At 42.4% G+C, this 16,380-nt stretch overlaps 1 protein-coding gene across 1 annotated transcript; it reads right to left on the bottom strand.

The window, feature by feature from the left end:
- Window positions 1-3,460: 3,460 nt before the first annotated feature.
- SRSF6 (serine and arginine rich splicing factor 6) lies at window positions 3,461-9,843 on the bottom strand. Its single transcript, XM_020998683.2, has 6 exons — window positions 9,427-9,843; window positions 9,017-9,165; window positions 7,427-7,554; window positions 7,067-7,275; window positions 6,615-6,698; window positions 3,461-6,506 (listed from the first exon to the last, which is right to left on the bottom strand). The coding sequence occupies exons 1-6, from the start codon at window positions 9,531-9,533 to the stop codon at window positions 6,158-6,160; spliced, it is 1,026 nt and encodes a 341-aa protein (XP_020854342.1). The 5' UTR covers window positions 9,534-9,843; the 3' UTR covers window positions 3,461-6,157.
- Between the last annotated feature and the right edge of the window lie 6,537 nt (window positions 9,844-16,380).

Below are 16,380 nucleotides of genomic sequence, written 5' to 3'. Positions count from 1 at the left end.
TTCCTTCCAGCCCTAAATCTGTGATTCTTATGAACAGGATACTTAGAATGCCCAATAATGGACTTACAGTACGAAAAACATTAGCAATTTCAAATGCGTTGGTTAATAACTATGCATTTGGAGTCTTTAGGACAGAGGAAGGGAAGGGGCTGAATTGGGCTATGGTTGGGTTCTCACTGTTAAGTACAGAAGGAAGAACAATCATCTAGGTCCTAGAAGGACAGGTGATAAAGGACACCTGTCCTCCTAGTCTCAACAATTTCTTGGAATAGACTCTCAGATGGAGTTGGTCTCCATCTTTCATGGAGCAAAGTTGGTATAAGAGGCATTTCCCTCTCTCCTTTTGCCACAACAACAACTAACCAGCTAGCTACTTAACATCTTTCTGGTTGTTTGTTGATACACAAAAGACCAAATGGCTCTCAAAGTCTGAGCAAGCCCTCCAAGACTTAACACAATTTATTAAACATCTATCTCAACTCACATTAATATGCTGCTTTATGACAAAGCACATCAACTTACTTGATCTGAAAAATAAATTTTGACATTTGAAAATAAAAACAGCGTTTTTCAGCACAAAAAAATGTATATCTTCTTTTATTTCCCGAGTTAATATTGAGGTAGTTCCTCAACATATATAAAACCAACTTACTTCAGTTTACTGAGTCCAATTTTGCACTCCTGTTTCACTCTACGTTTTCTTACTAGTCCCAGGTACAAATAACTTTCTTACTGGTTTTAGTCCATCTTGCTCATTGTCCTCTAAACTGAACACATTACATTCCCTACTAAAATACCTAACTTTTAAATGTTTTATATTCTCTCCTCCTACCCTAAACAATTTAGGTTGCTTTTTATTACAGTAGCCTACAATTTTTTTTGGTGGGCCCTTGGTTTGAAAAAGTTTCCAAGTCAGATTAAATTCAAATGTTTCAACATCTGCTTACACCCAAGGTACTAAGAATATAAAGATGTAAAAACAAGACATACCTGGCCCTCAAAGAGCTAATTGAAGGTGGAGCTGTATTCCTAAGTATGATTTACAAAACAGAAGTGTGAAGTATTAATATGGATTCACAGAGGAGTTAGCACCTAATACTACCTTGAAGCATTCCAACTTTGGGGTAAAGGAGCCTTCATGAATGCCAGAGGACTGGAAAAACTCAATGAAGATAACATCCAGTTTGGCTAGATTAGCACATATGAAGTAAAGAAAAAAAAATATGGAAAGGTAAACTAGAGCTGTCGTTAGATTGTGGAGACCCTTGAAAACCAAGTTAAGGAGGTCTGTGTCTTATTCTGCTCTACAAACAGGAAGAATTGCTTAAAGATATCCATCAGAAAACACTATCACTTGTATTATTTGCTGTCAAAGTAATGCCGTACAAATTAAAAGAGGACTAAGGCCAAATAATTGAGGAATATCAGAGAACAGTTCATCTCAGCTATTTTGGGCACAGTAATGATGCCACCATGACCATCATCCCAAGGTATGAGGCCAACAAGAGTCTGGACTAAGGCAATAGCAGTCAGGGCAAGATGGTACAGATACAAAAGGCCTTAAGAAGGAACTTGGTGACTTAATGTGGAGATTATAGGATAGTAGATTTAGAGCTGGAAGGCCATCTAATCCCACCAACTCATATTAAAGATAGAGAAATCCAGGCCCACAGAGGTGAAAATGACTTGCTCTAGGTCAAATCACGGGATGTGAATCCATGTTCTCTAACACTGAAAACTCACAGCTTACAAACATGGCAAGAGCAGGACAAACCTAGTTTCCAGCTCCATTAACTAGAACGATTAACAGGAATTAAATTTAGGAAAGCTGGGCAAATTCAATCCAACAAAAATGCCTTTTGCATACCTCCAAGATTTTTGAGGGCTCAAATTAAGTACTTAATTAAGGTGAAAGAACTATCTAAATGTAAAACACAGCTTGATAATTCTACTTCAGCATTTGCAGGCATGGACAAACCACCTTCCCACTATGCACTCATTTAAAAGCGGATCATGACAATCGATCAAACCCTAAAACCCTACAGCTTAAACTCATTTCTTCCAAGTCTTCTTTATACCAAAAACTTTTTTTTTTCATTTTTAATACTGGGTAAATTCAAATTACTCTACCTTCTTGAGGCTAATCTACTCGTTTCCTCATAGAATCATTTCTGTTCCTCTCTATTCTCTATGTATAATGTGACACACTAATGCAAAGTTTAATGGGACAGCTTTACTTACTGCTGTTATGATAAGTATTTAGGCCACCTAGGTGGCACAGTGGAGTGCTGGACAAGTCAGGAATACATCGTCCCTAGTACAAATTGAGCCTCAGACACATGGCAGTTGTGTGACCCTGGGCCAGTCACTTAACCTTGTTTGCCTGTTTTCTCATCTGTAAAATGAGCTGAAGGAAATGGCAAACCACTGTAGCATTGCTGCCAAGAAAACTCCAACTGGGGTCATATAGTCAGACACAACTGACAGCAGTTATATGACCTTTTAGACTATACTTAGTTCAAAATCAGTTTAACTACCACTGAAAAACAAGGATACCATGGGCAACTGGAATAATTCTGTACTGGTTACCTTTGTGGCTTAGCACCTCAGAGAAATGAAATGCCCTAGTTTGACCTTCAAAAGTTATTACTTTGCCCCTCCCTCCTTTCAGATACTTTGGCACTACTTATAATTTTGAAAGAATAGGACCCCGGATAGCTGAGTTGTGACGGATCTTTTGATTTAAAATCAACTAGTCCAGTGGTATTTAGCAGAAATGGGGGCAACTAAACTGTAGTCTAAGGATTTCTGCTGGTCACATGCTGACTTAGAAAACCTATCAACATTATATATATGTATACATACACACACATACATGCTCTATTTTTGCCTTGTTAAATATTTCATTACATTTTAATGTAGTTCCAATTGCATCTGGGAGCTTTTCAATAGGCCCTGTTTGACATCTCTGAACTAATCCAATTCTCTCATTTTGTATATAAAGGGCTGGAAAAATTAATTGGTAAAGTAGGGAGTCCAATGCAGGTCTTTCACAGAGGCAGCAAATCTATACCCATGACTTGAGGGAAGTGGGAAATTGGATCCCACTTGTCTCAGCTTCCCTATTCCATCATCCCTAGTAAGCATTTCGCAAATAAGTAAATGTTTACTCTATTTTAGGAAACTGAGTTCCTCTAGTCTGAATCCTTTACCTTTCAGCTGACATCAAGATTTACTAGATTTCTAAATTTTGTCTCAGGTGGGATGGCATCCAGTTTACATACAAGGTTGGTCAGTCACAATAACAATTTTTGGAGGAGGATTCTTCTATTACCCACTATATTTATGACGAGTAAAAATATTTCAAATACTATAAACAAAAACTAACCTAATCAGAATCATTAAACAAGTTTATGTTAATGTGACCAGATAAATTCAATAAATGCAGTAGGCTCTGTAGTTACTGAAAAAAATTTTATTTAATAATACAGCTAAACAATTATCTTTATAGCCAAGGCAGTAGTCAACAACGTCCAAACATGCTAATATTGCTATATACTGTAGTGTAACTTTTAAAAAGAAGAAAGTCCAAATTAAGGACCACCTTGCCTTGGAAATTTTGAAAAGTCAGTTTCATCCCCCCCCACCCCAAACTACTCTTAGCCTGAGGGAAAAAAAATTCTAGTCAAGTTCCTCAAAGAATGAATCCACGAAGGCCAAAGGTGAGCTATTTTACGGTTTTTATTTTAGCTTAGTGCCCGAGAGATAATACACTCAATCATTTACTTCTGGTCACTAGTATGGGTAAAAATAGTAGATAGCTACTACTCTCTAATCTTACAGTACCTAGCTAGCTCTTCTATAAATGAAAAGGGACATCCTCTGTTGTAGCAAACATCTAAAAATATTAACCAAACAAGCAGCTCATTCTCTATAACTTACAAGGAAAACCCAGTTTTATCACAAGGCAAAACACCAGTATTTTTGCACCTCATCTTGTCTTGGCAGCCAGTTAAATGACCTCTATTACAATCTCTAAGACAGTTCAGAATGCAAAGTTCGTGAAGGAGACTAGACTCCAAAAGTTAGGTTTTAAAAGCCCAACTCCTTGACAGTTTATACCTTTAGACAAAGTGGACCAGTCCTCTCAGTCTCCGTCCACCACTCATTTTGCTGATTCAAAATATGAGGCAATTTTTTGTCATATCTTTCAACATCAACCTCACAGACTATTCCAATTTGATAAAAAATGGATACTAGGATTTTTTGGCTGAGACTTGATTTTTGATTTTTTCTGATCTAAATATTAAGAAACAGCTAGAAGTAAAATAATTACCCCTATTTTATATCTTGCTAGTTAGAGAGCTAGAACGTTAGATCTTTCCACTATGCTCATTTAATTAATCCCATTTTACTTCGCATACATTTTAAAAGTGAATCAATTAAAATAGAAACCTCAGTCCTAACATTTGTCTTCACTGATTGCACTACTGTGGACCTTTGTTTTATGAACAACCCTTCTAAGCCACCGAGATCAATATTTTGCTGACTTGTGAACAGAGCTGAGGGAAGGCCTCAGTTTTAAGTGTCAAGGTAATAAAAACTTAAATGTATGCATCCTGAAATTAATTCCCCCTCACTCAGCTGACAGACATCTCTCAATTTCTTGTCTTTGCACAGAAAGTCAAGTTCTAACAGGCATGTAAGATCTTGATCATACATGTACACACTCCAAATTAATCTAAATGTAGTTATCATAAATGTGAATTCAAGTTTCATGTTACTAGGACTGAAATTTAAAAGTTTATGAGGAAAGCAAAGGTTTGGAATTACCACTGATTTAAAAAACCCTACACTGTATAAAATGTACACGGAAATTCTAATCGCACATTATTAAATTCTCTTAACTTAAAGGAGATAACTGGGTGGGATTTTACTTAATAAAATTAGATGCAGCATCACTAAGCAAAGACAGCAAACTTTTTTAGACAGAAAGACCTGGCTGTTTAATCCCAGATATGATCACTTAACCTTAGTGTTCAAAGGAATTGTCTGACACTAAGTTGCCCACCTATATCAGTACACAAGTTTCGTTTAGGAGTTCGTCTTTTAAGGGAAATATTAGGTCGAAGTCCCTATCCTCCAACTTAACAAATTGGACTCTCTAATTCCAGTTTTATGAAAGTAATTGTTAACCTAAAAAAGATGCCCTAATGTTCACACATCCCATTCTGAATATAGTGGAAGACTAAGGAATAGCTGCTGCTGCTGCTGCTCCTGTTCAAGTTGCAAGCCCTGCAACTAAATATTAGATGTTAATGACACTGACCACTACCAGAAAATGTTGGTAATTAAGACAATTATCCAAAAATATTTGGAATGTCATTTACCTGGGGCACTAGCAAACCTCAAGTTAGAACATTTCCATATTTCCTGCATTATGCAAGACAGCCTACAAAGACCTTCTGTTTCTACTGTGGGGGGAAAAAAAAAGGAAGGGGTGGGAGAAGACTCACTTTAGCAAGTTTTAATTAATAACATGGAAATACAATGGTATACCAAATTGAATTTATTGCTGATTTGAGGTTTGCCTAATTTTACACTTAACCATACACAACAAAGTTCATATTTTTTTTTTTTAAAAAAGGAGACAAAACTGCTCAAAAGCCATTTAATATTGACCTGTGGCTTTCATTCTCTTGGTAGCAAACCTTTAATACAACTCAGGATTATTTGTAACTTGAACATAATTAAAAAAAACAAAACCAACACAACTGAGTCCTCTCCAAAGCTTTAAAAGTTTAAAGCATTTCTGAGAGTTTAATACTTTAAAAGAAAACTTCATTCAACAGCAGATCCTGCTGAAATGCTAAAAATCATAAGTAAGCCTAATCTCTACAAAAGTTATTACTGCTGAAATACTATAAAATCAAAGAGCTTAATTTCTAGAAAAGGGGGTCTTTGCTTGCTTTGTGTCACCATTTCTCTAGAGCCTCATTTCTTCCCCATTAATTTTGCTTCCAAATCAAACCTTTATGCCCCTATGCTCAGGTTTTCTCCTGAGAAGAGGCCAACATCGGAAGTACTAACATCACAGAATAATTTGCCTGGCAAGTAAGAAAGTGTTCCATAAGTGTGCAAAGGAGTTCAGGACTTTTTAATCTCTTGAACTAGATCTCGACCGTGACCGAGATCTAGAGTGAGATACTGATGTAGCCCTTTTGACTGGAGGAGACTCAGAACGAGCCTTTGATGGTGGTGGAGGTTGTGGTGAATTGGAGTGAGACTGGCTTCTTGATCTTGATTTTGACTTTGTTTCTCCTTTTCCATTTTCTTTGGGAGATGGAGACCTGGACCTACTGTGTGACTTCTCCGACTTTGCCTTGGATCTGCTACGAGATCGAGAGCCTCGATCGGACTTGGCCTTAGATTTGCTCTTTGATCTAGACTTCCTGCCTTTAGATCGGGACCGTGAGTGATCTTTGCTTCGAGACCTAGATTTGGATCTTGAAAAGAGAAATTATAAAAATTTATCAGGCACACCATCTTATGACTATACCTTGAACAGGCCAGGACTTCAAAAAACAAGCAACCAAACAAAAAACACCCCTTACCTTGAGCGACTTTTTGAGGCACTACGAGATCTACTCCGGCTGCTTCTTCGACTCCTACTTCGAGACCTTCGCCTAGACCGGGATCTAGAAACAGAAAGCAAGAACTGTACTGTTTTTCCATTCATGTATACAATGAAAACCCATTCAGATATTATTTAATAGGCATTCAAACTATATTGAGGATGATCACCCCCAGGAAATCACTTATCTAATAATAATTTTACCATCAATAACTGATGCTGTAAAACCTAAAGACAGTAACTAATCACCAAGTTACATGATATATAAAGCAAATAACCTTAAGTTTTATGTAGCCTCTTCTATGTCATGACATAGATTAAGAATCTTAGTTCTGACTCCAAAATACCAGTGTACTTTCCACAGTAGTACGTGAAATCCTAATTGACTGTACTTGAAAGCTGGTCTTAATGGTAACCAATGGCTTAAATTACCTAGATCTACTTCCAGAATAGGATCTCCTATGGCTTGTCCGTGGCTTATCTTCAATGAGCCTTATATTTCTGCCATTTATTTCTGTGCCATCCAATTTATCTAAAGCACGCTTCATGTCAGAGTAGGAACGAAATTCAATTACACCTTCATTTGTGCGTTCTTTGTGAGCATCTGCATATGTTACTTCTCCAGCTTGTCTCATGAAATCCTATTAGCAAAGAAGTCTAGTCAGTTCCTGAAATCTAATACACAACTGCTTAATTTTAAAGTAATTATTGCAAGACACAAAATGTTCTTATCACAACACTCACCTCCTAAAACATATTAATAGGGAGTACCTTTAAAACAATTACATATACCTTTAAATCCTGCCAACTGCAACGACTAGAAAGATTTTCTACAATCAGTCTGTACTCTGTTCGAACAGGTGGTCCATATTTATCTCTGCCAGTGGCTCTTCGACTGCTGTATCCTCCTCCTCCACCACCTTTATCACATAAATGAATAGTTAGGTGTTTCATAATGCTAAGAGCACAAAATGTTTTGAAAGTTAGTACAAACAAAGTAATTTATTTACTGGAGTAGGACTTTGCTTTTATCTTGCTAAACCTCCAATATAAATGTGATTTGCCATACATTATATTAAGGGCAAGTCAAATAAACTAAAATCCTACTAAATTTCTCCTACAATCTGTTAGAAAGTGACTGCTCCTTTATTCAATTTACCTCGCTAAGTTTTATTTTACAGAACATTGTAAAATATAAAACTTAACTGATTACATGCATTTCTACATTTTACAAAAATGTTTACTAGTTACACTAAGTACTTACATCACAGTGTGAGGTTTTTGGTGGTGGTTTGGCCACAAAACACGCAAGGTAACAGTCACCTAGTTCAGATTAACCAGTTTTGTCTAACCCTTGGAATCCTCACCATCACCCTGCGTCTAATGGCAAAAGGCTGCTGTCGTCATGGCTTCCGGTAAGGTCAGCCAAAGGGTCATAGGGCAAGGGTCACACAATGTATGGAAAAGCCAAGGCCAATCAGGAAAGGCAGTCATCTTAGCCTCAGTGGACACAGCCTCAGCCCCATTGGTCACTTTCAAATTGAAACATCAAGGACTTGTTAAAAAGTTTGAATTCAACATGCAACAATTTCAACATTTAACATTTTAATTAAGTAGTAAATAACTACCACCTCCCCCCATAACATGCCCCAACCACACTTCAATTACAGCAGGACACTAGCTTTAATTCCCAATCTGAATAAACTAATTCAACATTAAGTTGGTTCTACAGAAGCTACTTATTGACTATCTATTGGAGAAGTCTCAACGCTGCCAAGCACTACCACCTCCCCCCACCCCCCAACCTAGGATTCTCAAATTCTACTTCTCCGAAGGGTATCTGCCTGTACACACTTGCGTTTAGTGCACTAAAATTCAGGGAGCGCATCTCTGCGGGTGTTAACACCCCCAGCAGCGGAATTGGTTCCGGTGGTGCCTTTCTGGGGTCAGTTCGGAATTCTTACAAATTACAGAAAAGCAAAATGCAGAGGCAGTTTCTGTTATGCGCCCGATCTTCTCGGGATTCTCCCCCCACCCCCTCCCCTTCCCTGGTTGACAATCAGCCCGAGGTTCCTCTGTATGGAGTTTTCCTCGGTGCAAGAGCTAGGACAGCGGTGCTCTGGGCAAGCCCTGCACACCAAGTCAATTCTCAATCTCCCTCGCCGCCCCTGCACGCAGCACACCTGCCCTAGGCCCGAGTGACTAAGAGCGCCTGGCTCCTTTGTGCTGAGTCCCCGCCCCACCTCCCCTCCCCGCCAGGGGGAGCCACCGCGGTCCGCCTGCCCCTCACTAGCCTGCCTGCCTGCCTACCCACCCCCCCCTCCGGCCCTCCCCGCCCTCTTTTCCCCCGAGGCGTCGCGGCACGCGCGGAACTGGACTCACTGCGGCTGCCGTAGCTATAGCCGTCGCGATCCCGGCGGGGGCCCCGGGCGTGCTCCACAATCACTCGCTCGCCGCACAAGTCCTTGCCGTTTAACTCGTAAACGGCATCGTCGGCGTCGCGGGAGTCCTCGAACTCCACAAAGCCGTACCTGGACCGAGGGGAAGGGGGCGGGGACGCCCGGACGCGGTCAGGCCCCAGGCGGCGCGCGCCAGGCCCTCCTCCCCTCGCGTGCACGTGAAGCCCCGCCCCCCGCCTCCCCCGCCCCCTGTCAGTAGGGCCGCCGCCATTTTGAGAGCGAGTTCCGCCACGCGGCGGCGCGGACGCTCGTTTCCACCCCCCCACAAACACCCCGCCCCACCTCACCCCAAGAGACACCGCGAGAGCCAGGGCGCCCAGGCCGCGCGCTCACCCGTTTTTCAGGTCGACTTCCAGCAGGCGTCCGTAGCCACTGAAAAAACGCTGGATGTCTTTCTCGCGAACATGGTAGCTAAGGCGCCCAATGTAGACGCGCGGCATTTCCGCTGGTGGGCGGGGGGAGGGAGGGGAAAGGAGGTGGTCTCAGGGGCGAGGTGGTAGGAAGGTAGAGACAGAAAAGGAAAGAGACAAGGGGGAAAAAGGAAAGAAAAGGAGAACAAGAGAACACGAACAGAAGACGAAAGAACAACGGCGGCCGAATCCCAGCCACACAATGGCGCGCGCGCTTTGAGGCCGTGGCTATAAGGGCGGAGCGGGGTGGGGCTTCCCGGCACGCAGCCCTACGTCACCGCGCAGGTGCGGGAGGCTGCACGCATGCGCGAAACTCGCGCTCCCTGCACCAAACCGTGCCGACTGGCCGCGAGCAGCTTCCAAACCCCCTCCCCTCTATGTTCCTTCCTCCCGTCGAGTCCCACGCAGCCCCAGTATATGTGGCTATACGCGAGTTCCCTTTCAGGGCTCCTTTAACTGTTGCGACTGCAGGGTGAAGGAACCGCCCACTCTGTCTTGCCTTAGGATTGGTCCAGAAGAGGGGAGGATGGGAACATCTTCTCTGTCCATTGGCTAGCGGGACACCAGGGTGGGCTCTGTGCCTCGGGATTGGTCCTTTGGTGCCGGGTCACAGCGTGCTCCGCGTATCTCCCCACCCATATCCGGTCTGGGCACGCGATGCCATCTAATTGGTCCGGGGCGCCTGAGAGAGGGATGCAGTGCGCCGCTTTTGGTCTCTTGGGAACCTGGTTGGTTCTTTCCCTCCCCCCCCTTTCCTGCGGGAAAGGAGTTCCCGGTGAATAGGACTGCTGTAGGTAGAGCCCCGGACTGGGAACTGGGCCGACCTGAGTTCAGATTCTGCCATATACTAGCTGTGCGGCCGTGGACAAGTCACTTAACTTCCCTGTTGTCCAGTTTCTTCGGTGGATGATAACAGCACCTCCCTCAGACGGTTGTCGTGAGGGGCAAATGAGTTAACATATGGAAAGCACTTTGGAAACCTTGAAAACCCCTCTGTGAGCGCTGTCAGAGGGAGAAGGGGGAGATGCCGTCTATTGGGGAGGATCAGACGGAGCGCGGGTTTAAACCAGGACTCTGAGGGAGGGGTAGCATTGGGGAGTGCCCCAGCTCCACCCGCCCTGTGCCCTGGGCCGTCCCGGGTCGTCTTGCCTGCTTTTCTTCTTTCGTGTTCCCGTGGTCGAAGCCGCCAGACGTGTCGTGCACTGACCCCGGCTTTCCGATCCCTGGTCCCTTTGCCGTTTCAGTGCCCGTCCCGGGATTCGTCCCCACTCCTCGGGTGCTAACGAACAGCCTGGAGGAAGGCTCGAGATTTGTTTTTACCGGATTCACTGTAAATTTATCTAATCCAATTCGACCTTTAGGCTGCACAATCATCTTTTTGTTGTTGTTCAGTTGAGTCCTATTCTTTGTGACACCATTTTTGGGGGTTTCTTGGCAAAGCTACTGGCGTGGTTTGCAATTTTCCTTCTTCAGCTCATTTTACAGATGAGGAAACTGAGGCCAACAGGGTTAAGTGACTTGCCCGGGTCACACAGCCAGTAAGTGTCTGAGGACAAATTCGAACTCAGGTCTTTCTGAATCCAGGCACCATCCAGCTGCCCGAATCATTTTAATCTGTCTAATTGTTTTGCATATAACTATCCCCTTGTTGCAGGGGCTATTCCATACGTTTTCACTCCATTTCTTCTCTCCACAGAGGACCTTTCGTACAGTTTTATTGAGCAAATAGGATCCATCTGCTGTGAGCTCCTTCTCTTCTAGTTTAAACCTCAAATCCCCTCAACATAATTCTTCATTCTCTCCTTTGCTCCATTCTCTTCCCCTCTTTGTGTTCCTTTGACCCTATATATCCTCCTGTTGCCTCTAGCACCTTTTCCCTACATCCCAGCTTTCTCTAATCTTCCATCTTCTTCTATTTACTAGCTGCTTCCTTTCCTACTACCTATAAACACATCCAGATCTTCCCATTCTTTAAAAAACAAACAAAAACACAACAAAATAGTAACAAAAACTTCTCTTTTCTTCCCGCTATGCCCTTGTCATATGTCTCTTCTCTTTCATAGCTTTCCTCAGCTTCCTCTCCTCCCACTCATTTCTCAATCCTTTGCAGTTTAGCTTCCAACCTCACAGCTCAACCGAAACTGCTCTCTTCAAGGTTACCAACATTTTCCTAATTGCTAAATCCGGTCTCCTGTTCTCAGTCCTTATCCTTTTTAGCAGCGTTGATATTGTTAAACATTGTTTGTTTGAGATTGTTGAGCACTAGTTCTTCCTGTAACTTCTCTTCTCCCTGGATTTTTGTTTCTTTTTCTGATTACTCCTCAGTGTCCTGCACCTAAACGTGGTTGTCCCCTAAGGACCTCTTCTTTTCTCTCCATATCTCCTGTGTCAAACATGGTACTACTTCCATGGGTTCAATTCTCATCTTTATGCAGATAATATGACATATATGATCTATAAATGTGCCCCTAGTATCTTTGCTAAGCTGCAGTAACAACTGCCAGTTGGATATCTCCAGCTGAAAATCCTTTAGGCATTTGAAAAATAACATATTCAAAATAGAACTCATACCTTCCCATAATCCCCCAGAGCTAGCTAATCAATCAAGAATCATTTAATAAAGCACCTACTATGTGCCGTTCACTGTGCCAAGCACTGGGGATACAAAAAGAGGCCAAAAGACAAGTTCCTGCCCTCAAGGAGCATTTACAATCTGAGGGGGTGATAAATATATCAAAGCAAGCTATATGCAAGATAAATAGGAAATAACAGAAATAAGGGGTTGGGAAGGCCTCCTGAAGAAGGTGGAATTTTAGCTGGGATGTGAAATCTAGGAGGTTAGGGGTCAAAGCTGAGAAGGGAGAGCATTCCAGGCATGGGAGACAGCCAGAGAAAATCCCCTGAACTGAGAGATGGAGTGTATTGTGGAGCAGTGAGGAGGCTAGTGTCACTGGATCAAAGAGTACATTTGTGTGTGTGGGGGAAGGTATAAAAAGACTGGAAAAATAGGAGGGGACTAGGTTATGAAGGGCTTTGAAGGCCAAACAGCATTTTGTATTTGCTCTTAGAGGCAATAGGAAGCCACTTGAGTCTATTGAGTAGGGGATGTGGTGACATGATCAGACTTGCACTATAGGAAAATCGCTTTGGTGACTCTTTCAGATTCCTCTGTTTCAGTTGAGAATATCTACATTCTTCTAGCCACTCAGGTTTACAACCTTGTTCTTCTCCCTCACCTTCCACATTCAGTCTGTTCTCAAATTTTGTCAGTTCCAACTCCACAGCATATGTTGTTTCTGTCTCATTCCCTCCACTCACACAGCCATCACCTTATTTCAGGTCCTCATCAGATTTCTCTTGGACTATTCCAATAGCCTCATGATGGGTCTTTCTGCCTTCAATTTCTCCCTTTTCCAACCCATCCTCCACACAGCTGCCAAATGGATACCCTGTAAGAACAGATCTGATCATGTCACTCCCTTGCTCCAGAAATGTTATTGACTCTAGATTCAGCTTAACAAATGCTTGATGGATTGAGATCCTTGGAGGTATATATTTGGGGCGTGACCCTGTCTTGTGCTAAGGTTCAGATTCAGGAATGGAACAAAATGAGACACATATAGACCATGTAATATTTAACAAAAGAAGTTTTACTTAACAAAGATATAGAAAAGATATTCAGTAAAAATAACAGCATGGATTCAGTTTAGTGTAGCTGCTCTTGGATCCATATACGTCATGGTAGTGCACCTGATCAGAAGGCTGTGTTGATTAGCATGGCAGTGAAAAATCAAGCCTGAGGTGTGCTGAGTACCAGTGTTCTGGTATTAGATGACTGGGAAGATATGTCAAGAGTTCAAGATTTAGTTCCCTGGACCAATAAGGTTTCAAGGATTATTTCCTTGTCTTTTTAGGGACAGGGGCAGGATCTTCTAGACTTACTGCCTTGAGTCTCAATCAGATTAGTATCAAATGTTGCTCTTACGAGAGGCAAGGAGTGACCACTGGAGAGACAGAGTGATGTGAAGTGCATTTCAAGGATATATAGGAATAGGAAGAGATCAGTAGCTACTTCGCTAGTGAGTATAGTCATTGCAAGCCCTGGTTTGGACAGACTCTTTGGCCTTGTAGTTATCCAGATTCCTGATTTTTGGGGTTATTCTAGCTCCATCTATCCAACAATGAAAAGTGGCAATTAGAATAGCACCTATTAGCTGAGTATACCCACCTCATTTGACACAGAGGGGCTTTTTGTATCCCTCAAGTCAAAACACATCATGTAGCCAGTTATGTTTTCTTTTTTGTTTTCACTGAGGACAGCGGGATAGGGAAATTTCTACAGGATAGAAGAGTACAGACAAGGATCACAACCTTTACTGGGCGTGTTGTCATTGTCTCAAAATAATATCCTCTGCCAGTTAGGTTTGTACAAGCTGTCAGAGGTGAGGTAGGGGTTTAGGACAAGTAGAAGGTCTGGCTCTGTCTAGGAGTAGAGAGTGGGGCAGGGGAGAAGGAGGAGGGGTGAAACAGGAGCTAGAGGAATCCTAAGACTGAGAAGCAGAAACTCAATAAGGAAAGCAAAACAAGAGATAAAGGTGGTAAGTACCACATAAACAGCTATAGACATGGTAGACTTAGGCCTTTCAAGCCATTTACAATCTACAGTATTCAGCTGTAGTTCTGCAGAAGTCTTAAATACATTGGTGATTGATTTCTTTTTAGAGACCTTCCAAAGTCAACAGAGAGAAGCCAGTTCCTTACAATGCACAGGTTGTCCAATACAAATGTTTCTTTTTCAAGCTTATATGAACCACTTCCCCTCTAAACTGTGCTGCTTTCCCTCTAGAAAGTTCTTTTTCTGTCTGAAATGCATTTTCATAGTCATCAGTACTTGGTTTTTAGGACATGAACAGAGAACAGGGAAAAGATTTCTGCCTCATTCCTTCTCTTTCCTTTGTGTTATCACTTTTATACACCATAATTTTCATTCATTCCTCACTGCCTACTAATAAAGTTTAACTTCTGCCCTTATTTAATTAAGGCCCTTCACAATCTAGTTCCAGATTATCAGTCTAACCTCTTCTCACACTGCTTCCCTTACCATTTTCTACTTTATAGCCTAACTGAACTATTTACCCCACCCCATTCTCATCTTGCTCATGCCATCCCCCAGATCATCTGATTGGGCTGATGTCAAGTGGGTAGCAACTCCACAGAATGAGGGAGATGCACAAATAAATATATGGAGTTCCTTTGTTAGCTGGTCCATTAATTTAAATTCAACAGACTTATCAGAATATGTACTGTTGGGGAATTCCTCAACCCAGAGGTCCTAAGACCCTCCTGGAGGACCCTCCCACTTTGGTCTACTGGACTGGAGAATAGTAAATCAAGAAGGAGGGCTAGAACATTTTAAAAAAAGGGTAGCCTGGAGAGAGGAGAGACTAGAGTCAGAGGGACTAATAAGGAGGATACTAGAATAGTCTAGGTGAGTAGAGATGAAGGTGAGGGTGGGAGTGAAGAATTAATAACAAGCCTTTAGTAGGTACTTTTCCTGTACTAGACACTGAGCAAAGTACTGGGGATACAGATATTAAGCCAGAGTACTCCTGACTACTCAGGCCTCCACTGCCTGAAAGCCCAGTATGTTACCCTTCAGCCCTGCCCTAGGGTTCTCAGTATCCGTAAGGGTACTTAAGTCTTGGCTCTCTGTCAGTGGTTCTAGCCCCCTCAGATGGCGTTCCGTCAAGTACGGGGGGTGTCTTCTGTACCTCAGTTCTATTTAATCACCAATAATAAGATTAGCTTCTGTAAAGAAATATTGACTTCAATACTGAATTGCAAAAAAAATATTTACTTGTTTGACTTGTGTAACCACAAATATACAAATTTACCCTACGACACATGGGAGGCATAATTTACCTCTCCTCTCCACTTGTACCACTACCTCAGTCTCTGGGGAGGAGAGTGGGATTAAGTTCTTAGTTTTGCTCAGTTCTGAAAGAGCACAGTCCTGGCTGCAAATCCCAAGACCCCAATGAGGCTCAAGTCGAAGGTGCTCTGGCTTTCGTCAGTCTCCTTGCCCGGTTGCCTGGCTACAACATCTCCCCCTGGAATCATTGCTTCAAGGTCACTATCATTTGAACTCCAAGGTCCAATGGCACTTAGCACTGGCACCTAAAACCAAGGACAAACAAAACAATACTGAAACAAACACCCCAGGCCTATTTCTTTGGGGTAGAAGGAAGGGGAAATATATCCACCTTTCTGGTTCAGTCCCTGACACCTGAGTTGTGGGTGTGTTCTGTGTGATTTTTGTAGCCCTAAAGAGTGTGCAGAAAAGAGGAACTGTCCCATTCTGCCAGTTTTAAAGAAGTAGCCTCTCTTGTCTAAGAGGCCAATCAAAGGAGGCTCCTTCTACCTATGTGGTAGGGGAAGCAGGGTACCTTCATGCTAGGTGACGGAGGTTTGACATTCCCCCTTACACATGCAAGACAGTCCTTGACTTTACATTCTAAAAGGAGAAGACAACATATGAAACAAAAAGGGGTGGTGAGGAAGACCAGGCATGGATTGGAGATATCTGGAAAGTGGGCTTGGAGGCCCTGTGACCAGGTAAGAGAAGGTGAAAGTTCACCAATCAGAGCCCAAGGGGTAGGATTTGATGGCCTCTAAGTTCTTACCAACTTTAATTCTACATACCTATAAGCTTATATTATTAATTATATACCTATAATTCTATATGCCTATGAGCTATGACCCTCTGAAGGAAAGAGAAGAGTCAACTGTGACTTGAAGGTAATGAACCTCAGTAACTGGGAGAATGGTAGCAACATCAGCAGAAATAGAAAAACTAGAGGTGTGAGAAGGAGCATTT

Source organism: Phascolarctos cinereus, unplaced genomic scaffold, assembly GCF_003287225.1.
Source record: "Phascolarctos cinereus isolate Bilbo 61053 unplaced genomic scaffold, phaCin_HiC Scaffold_2;HRSCAF=192, whole genome shotgun sequence".
In the NCBI taxonomy this organism is placed as follows: domain Eukaryota; kingdom Metazoa; phylum Chordata; class Mammalia; order Diprotodontia; family Phascolarctidae; genus Phascolarctos; species Phascolarctos cinereus.
This window is presented reverse-complemented; position numbering and strand designations above follow the sequence as displayed.

Excerpts from the sequence above, each read along its gene's own strand:
- SRSF6 (XM_020998683.2), bottom strand. The coding sequence starts at position 9,533 with ATGCCGCGCGTCTACATTGGGCGCCTTAGCTACCATGTTCGCGAGAAA. Across the intron at positions 7,276-7,426 it reads GCAGTTGGCAGGATTTAAAG|GATTTCATGAGACAAGCTGG; the intron begins GTATATGTAATT and ends CTTTGCTAATAG. Across the intron at positions 6,699-7,066 it reads TATTCTGGAAGTAGATCTAG|ATCCCGGTCTAGGCGAAGGT; the intron begins GTAATTTAAGCC and ends TTCTGTTTCTAG.